Source organism: Rhipicephalus sanguineus, chromosome 9 (assembly GCF_013339695.2).
Source record: "Rhipicephalus sanguineus isolate Rsan-2018 chromosome 9, BIME_Rsan_1.4, whole genome shotgun sequence".
Lineage (NCBI taxonomy): Eukaryota > Metazoa > Arthropoda > Arachnida > Ixodida > Ixodidae > Rhipicephalus > Rhipicephalus sanguineus.
Window position 1 is genome coordinate 104713812 of NC_051184.2, and position 6867 is coordinate 104720678.

Consider the following 6867-nt stretch of genomic DNA (forward strand, 5'->3'; position numbering starts at 1 on the left):
GCAGAGGTATATCACCAGATATCACTTTTGGCATTGAACTCTCCGCCTATTACGATCTTAGTACTCTTGGCCTCGTGCAGCAGCAGCTGTATCCACACGTATTCGTCCGGTGAAGTGGCGCCGCACCGAGGGCGGTAGTAGACCGAAACGGCTACCAGTTAGTGTTGCCTGCCTTTGCCCGGGAGAGCGAGCTTGACTGCCACGAGCTCCCTGTACTCATTGCTTGCTCGTGTGGTTTCCATAAGTATTGCAGTGCACGACTTGTGAACTAAGACGACCGCCTGCCCTTTCGGTGGAGGGACAGGATCAGTGTGCTTCCTGGACGCGTGAGTGATTGTTGGGTAGGCGAATGTCTGATAATTACACAGCGAAACTGGACCCCTTGTTTCTTGCAGCAGAATGATGAGAGGGTTATATTGGTCAACTTGATATTTTAATGCTTGGACATTCTGAGAGATACTTCTGCAGTTCCATTGGATGCATATACTATTAGGAATTTTCATGGTTATTCCCTGCTGCGGTTGCGGGCGCGCCGGTAGTTCCTCTTGCATTCATCTGCGGTCGCTTTAATTTGTGCGATTTCCTGCTCATTTACTTCTTTGTGTTGCATAATTACTTGTTCCTGTTGCGCCATGGCTCGCTCAATTGCTTCCATGCGGGAGTTCAGTTTCTCGAGGAGCTGCATGATGGTATCAAGTGCCTGGTCCGTCGTGACAGATGATTTTCGGTCGAGGGTGCTAGGAGTCCTCTGGAGCTCATTGTGCTTTTCAACGCGCGGCTGCGTCGCAGGGTTAGCTTGCACGGTGTCCTCTGCAGCGGTTGGTGATAGTTTCTTGGGGAGCGGTGGTCCATCCGTTTTTTTAGGCTTTACCTGTGAGGGAGAGTTGATCGCCGTTTGTTCGCGGATTCCTTGCGAGGCCGGTATCCAAGATGTGATCTGTGCTGCATTGCGTCTATCTTCTGTTGCATGAAGTTTTCCATTTGTTGCTGGAACTTGCTCCAGGCACCTACCGAGGCTGCCTGAGCTTGTTCGAAACACTCAAGTCTATCCTCAACGTTATTTATGTTTATTCCCGCGTTCGACGCCGTCACCTGTGACCATGTCTTGGGCGGGGTGCCTGTGTTTTTATCTAATGGTTCTGGCTGCTCTCCTTGGTTCGATTTTGCAGCAGCATTCTTCTTGGGGAGCGGCGGGCTTGTGGCTCTAAATGCTCTCGTGGGGCAGTTTGGGTCCAAATAAATGTGGCCCGCTGCTTGACAGGCCACGCAGAACGGTGTCTCCTCACACTGACTATCTTTCTTGTGTGTGCGGCCGCAGTGACGACACACAGCTTGCGATGGGCAAAATCTGGCCATGTGGCCCAGTCCATGACATCGGAAAACATGCTAGGGCCCTAGGCCGGTGCTCATACACTGGGACAATTTCGTAATCCAAGGATAGCCGTCTAGGAGGCCGTGGCGTGTCAAAGGTGATGAGAAGCATCTGTGTCTTGCCCATAATCCGAAATCCTAGAATGTTAGCAGATTCGCAACCAATGTGGTTGGCAATGTATTCCTCATTGTGCTCCGCTCTTATCTTCACGACACCCTTGCAAGTGACGTCAGAAGGTTGAGTTGCGTCCACTATCTCAACAGGAATCCTGCGCGCCTCAACTACTGATCCCAGTGTTAGCGTGAGCTCTCTTTGTGCTAGCAAATTGTGTAAGTGTTGCTTATCCCAAATGGACAATCTAACTGCATTGGCCTTGACTATATACTTAAATGCAGAATGCTCGGCTGCTACGCTGGCGGGAGCAGTCTGTCCTATTAGGCGAGTAATAGCTGACTTTGGGATCTCCTGTATTGACATTTGGTTAAGCGGCCTGACGAGCACGAAAAAGTGAGGCCTACCAACACCACCTAGATAAGTTCAGGCCTCTTCACTGCCGCCGTGACGTCACGCACCTGGCCCGTCGAAGCGCGCGCGCGCGAGCCGCTGCGGCGCGGACGCTTCCCGCGCGGCGGCCACTACAGATGAGTAAAACATTAATTTCTGCATTGCCGCGATATAGGCATAGAATATAAAATTTCTGAACGAACGTTATTTCACATCAAGATGAAATAGTGCTGTTCCGCTCCATCTCGGCGGACGTAACTGCTTCAGATTGCACTTAAAAGAAACGTACACAAGTCCCGGGCACCTGGCAAAATATTTATTACAATGTAAGTACCATGTATCACAAGGAACATACGAACTTCCAGCTTTTAGCAGTCATATGACATCTATGACTACATTGTGCAACACAAAAACCGAAACTGACAAGATTAAGCAAAAAAAACAAGGCGCTAGATTATTCGTTATAATGTTTCAAAATTTATCACAGTGAAAAACTTTTAGCATCTGGTACAGTCATATTCACAGCCGTAATCACATTATGGGGCAAACAGAAAAACACAACTGCTCTTAGAACGAAAGAAACTAGCTACTGGAGTATTTATTACAATGTATAAAGTGTATCACAAGGAACAAACATTTAGCATTTGGAACAGTCATATTCAAAGCCATATTCACATTGTGGGACAAAAAGAAAATACGAACCGGCCAGCTTAAAAAAAACTAGCCATTAGTAAAGCTTGCTTCATATTTTAGCTAAGGGGCCACTAGCAAAGTTTACTGTAGCGTTAGCAACTTTCTTTGCTTTGTACAGGCTTTTTCTTTCATGACACTGTCATTCCTGCAAGCGACATAGTTTTTTAGAAGCGTGTTGACAGCTGGTTTTAGAATGTTCTTGAGTACGGTATCTGGATGGTGGCCACTTGCACACATGTCCAACTCCTCGCCGTCGCTTAGTAGGAACTGCATGATGCTCAAGAGGACCATCCTTTGGTTGGCTTCTGCATGAAACCGCTGCTCCTGTTCCTTACTGACAAGGTGCTCTAATACTATCTTAGTGCCAAGAACAACATTAACAACAAAAGGCTGCGGAAACTTCAAGCCGCCTCTGCTCATGCTGTCAATGAGTACGTGCTCACTTTGCTGCAGTTCTCGGTCAGTGATCATGAGCTGTGACTGACAATCCTCACATGGCTGACGTTTAATTGCAGCATGCGCACAATAGCCTGCAATGTATGCCAACGCAGGCACGTCAGTTTGTGATGCCTTCAGGTCGCTTTGGGTGAGTTTGATGGCATACTTTGCTATTAGCATCTCGGCATCAAGCTCCTGTTCCTTAGGTGCCAATGACAGCGGCATGTCTTCAAGCTTTAAAGTGTCCTGCAAGCGAATCTTTGTCTCCGCTTCGAATACTTCTGTGATTGACACATTGTAGTGAGATCCACACATTTGGCGGTACTTCCCGAACCTGGCCTCAAGGCAATCTGTTTGAAACTTCCCCAAAAGGACGTACCTAAAGCCCAGCTCATCAAGGCAATACCGTGACAGCTCAATCAATGAATACGTGCTTAGCCGGAGAGCAAAGTGGGTCTCCTTTGTCAAACCTCCAGCCGTGGTTCCCCTCCGGCTCCACCTGTCAAGCCAGGTAATGAACTGATCAAGGTACTGAACTTGCAAACAAGACATATCCTTCACAGGCTGCTGATAAACATCACGTAGTCTGTGCCCCTTTTCTGGAGTCTTAACATTTACAATGCTCCACCACCTGACAATCAAATCAATAAAGGTGGCCGTTTCCTGCAGTGCAGCCAAATGCAATTTCTGCGCTTCAAGTGACAAAGCTGATGACACAAAGCTGTTAAAAACTTTCAACACCAATTTCACATTTCGACGCTCTAGGTGGCTTGGATAAAGTGCTTTATAGCTCAGACCATAGGCAACCTTTGCAAGCTTGCTTTGTTCACCCTGGTACAGCTTCCTCAAAAAAGTAAACGAAGCTTTTTGGTCCTCACCACTTCCACAGCTTTCAAAAGGAGGATACAAGAACGACTTGTCATCATCCTTCTGATTGAGCCAATTGTTGCGTATACACTTGAGCAAGTGAACAGTGTCCACAACATGAAACAATGGCTGCTGCGGGTTGGCAGGATGAGGAAAAACAATCCCTGGCTCATTTTGCTCGCTAAACAGAGACATCATTTTCCTGTTTATGGCATTGTTGTCTGTTACGAGCGCAACAACATGCAGACCAGCACTTTCAAGCCTCATGATTAGTGTCTTTAGAACATCATGCAGCTCCGTTGCTGTGATACGAGTTACCGGAAGGATATGAGCAACATCTTTATAAGATGAAAGCAAAGACTGTACCATAAACACGTGCGCTGTCTTTGCTGGTTCCGCACAATGCGCAGCAAACCCTGTTAGGCAGCCACCTTTATATTCAAAAAACTGTTGCAGGTGTATTTCATCAAGCATGACAGTCACATTTTTTTCATGAGGCTTCAGAATGGTTGCTCTGCGCTTAATGTACCTCAGAAAACCTTCTTCGCACTGCTCTTTCGATGGGCTCACATCATGTGCAGCACAAACTCGCTTGATGGTAGTGTCATGCGGCAAGACAAGCTTGTTGCTGTGGCGAAAAAACTTGTAGGCATGTGGAGAAATTGTGTGCAATATACTGCTAAAAACTAAAAGCTCTGCAGAATACCGCACGCCATTGCTCTTCTTTGTCAGCAGCTTGCACTGCTCCTTCAGGAAGATTAGTGCGTCAGCCCTCTCATCATCATGCAGCTCATCATCACAAATGTCATCCAGCAAGGATAAAACAAGCCTAAGCACTCCTCCCACCTTGTCCTCCTGTTGACGGGCCTTCTTTTCACAATATCGCTCCACGCTGTCTAGAAGGTTGTCCAGCACACGGACATCACGGACTTCGTCAGGAATGCACACATCATCCGACACCAACGGAGCGCACTTAAAATACACGGAAACGGACAGATCCTCTGTAACCACCACAGATACAAGCATCTCCGGAGCTTGCAACGCCGGTTCGATGTGGGCGACGATGAGGCACGTCTCGCAGGCTGTTGTACACCAAAACTTCTTATTTGGACGCTCGTTAACCCGAGAAATCAGTTCACCCAGATTACAAACTTTGTACTGTTTTTCTTCTTTTTCAAACGCTGCTTGGGACTCGTGTATGGCTTTCTGGAGTAGCTCATTTTCAGTCCGCTTCCTTTTCAGTTCAGGCTCTTCTCGCGACGTGCGCGAATTCGAGATATACGAAGGGCAGTCTGGAAAAATGGCTGGGAAGGCGTCTGGAGTCAGCCGTGTCAACTTCATAGGAGCTTCAATGGTTCGTCCATCGCAGTCCGTATACGTTGACGTTGTGCGCAGGTGTTCCGACTTGAAGTGACGCTCGCAAACCTGCGCGTGACCGGAACAAAAAAAAAACACCAATTAGAATCTCCTGGGATAATTACGAGAAATCTCGTTAATTCTGAAGGGGTACGCTCGATGCAGCTTACCTTGGGGTCCTTCAACAGCCTCACGTCGACGTCGCTCCGTCGCACAGCCCGCTGCCATTCCGCTCTTCGCTTAGCGTCTCTCGGAAAAGAAAACAAGCGGACTTTCGGACCATTGTCATAGTTCCCTCGACAGTTGGGTACACAACACCGCCCCATGTCTCAGGATACATTCGTCAACAAAATAAATTCGGCGGAAGCGGTAACTGCAACACGGAACAGCGCGCACGGCGTGGCCGCGTGGTCTCGTTCAACGACAGAGTGAAATAATTGTCACGGCTGCCGCCACCTGTCGGACACTCGGACAACTTACGGCTCTGCCGCAAAGCTACGGGCTACCACGGTGCCACGGTGCTCGCTCTCTCGAGAGAGGTCGCCCTCCTCCTTGCCTGTCAACATGCCCGGACACGCCGAAACGCTGCTGGTACGGCGTGAGCTAGTTGGTGTTGGCGTGAGAGGCTCGGGCAAAGTTGAATGACGTCACACGAAGGCGCGCCGGAGTGAAGAGGCCTGAACTTATCTAGGTGGTGTTGGGCCTACTCACCCGCTCCGACCGCAGTTCGCCTTTGAGTCGTCGCGTCGTGTATCTGCGGTAGTGGACCGTGTCCCAGTCCGATGGGTCGTTGTCCTCGTGCTCCATGCTGTCCTCGGAACTCGTTGTAGTGAGCTGCGTTGGCTTCGAGGATGCTGAACCGGCCGACGCCGCCGCCGCGTCCGCTTCAGGTGCCGGACGCGTTCCCAGCATAGTTGAGCTGGCGTTCCAATGTTCCGTTGCAATTTCATCCGTACGAGAGGCCATGAGTGATGCTGTGGGGAGCTGCAGTTGCTGAAGTGGGCCTAAGGGTTCAGGAGCGTTCACCGAGTCCATAGTTGCAGCGGGCTTAGCCACGGTCGCAACCGCCAAATCGGCGCGGCCGTACGCGAGGCGAGCCCAAGCGTCGTTAGGCCCAACCCATCAACGAGGAGCAAACTTCCTGCGACGAAGAAATTATCCGCTGAATGTCCAAGAAGGCACACAGTCCACTGACTCCGGTGGTGTTCGCAGTCCTGCTCACCGAAATCCGAAGGCATATGGAGAAAAACTCCACTAGAACACTACGCAAAACGCAGAGCCCACGTGAAGCACGTCTGAACGTGTTTCACGCTTCACCGTTTCTTTACGCCAACTGCTCTTGGTAAGCAACAGCTCACGGGCGCAAGCGCACAGCGCTTGTGGTGGTAGTCTCATAATTGTAGCTGCGCCTGCCCCTAACATTCTAGAATTTTACTTAAGGTTTTGCGTTTCTTGCGGAAAATACCTGGGCTCCTTGAATAGCTAAGATTACTTTCATATTAGGCGGATATTTTCAGAAAAAAATTACGTAAGAAACTTGCGCCACATCTACTGCTGAAGCTGTAGAGCAGACACTAGTCGCTCCCAATCATTTGGCTCCATGAACGATGGACCTCTCAAGTTCTAAGTGGACTACA

General features: G+C 49.2%; 1 protein-coding gene across 1 annotated transcript; it reads right to left on the reverse strand.

Annotated features, from left to right (window-relative positions):
• Positions 1–505: 505 nt before the first annotated feature.
• On the reverse strand, positions 506–5936 carry LOC119405776 (uncharacterized). The gene is made up of 3 exons (XM_049419503.1): positions 5401–5936; positions 4241–5299; positions 506–871 (listed from the first exon to the last, which is right to left on the reverse strand). Exons 1-3 carry the CDS (start codon positions 5554–5556, stop codon positions 506–508), a joined length of 1581 nt encoding a protein of 526 aa, XP_049275460.1. The 5' UTR covers positions 5557–5936.
• Positions 5937–6867: the final 931 nt, after the last annotated feature.

Coding starts and splice junctions, on each gene's coding strand:
- LOC119405776 (XM_049419503.1), bottom strand. CDS start 5,556: ATGGGGCGGTGTTGTGTACCCAACTGTCGAGGGAACTATGACAATGGT. Junction 5,300..5,400: donor GGCTGTTGAAGGACCCCAAG/GTAAGCTGCATC, acceptor GGTCACGCGCAG/GTTTGCGAGCGTCACTTCAA. Junction 872..4,240: donor AGACAGCGCACGTGTTTATG/GTACAGTCTTTG, acceptor TCTCCCTCACAG/GTAAAGCCTAAAAAAACGGA.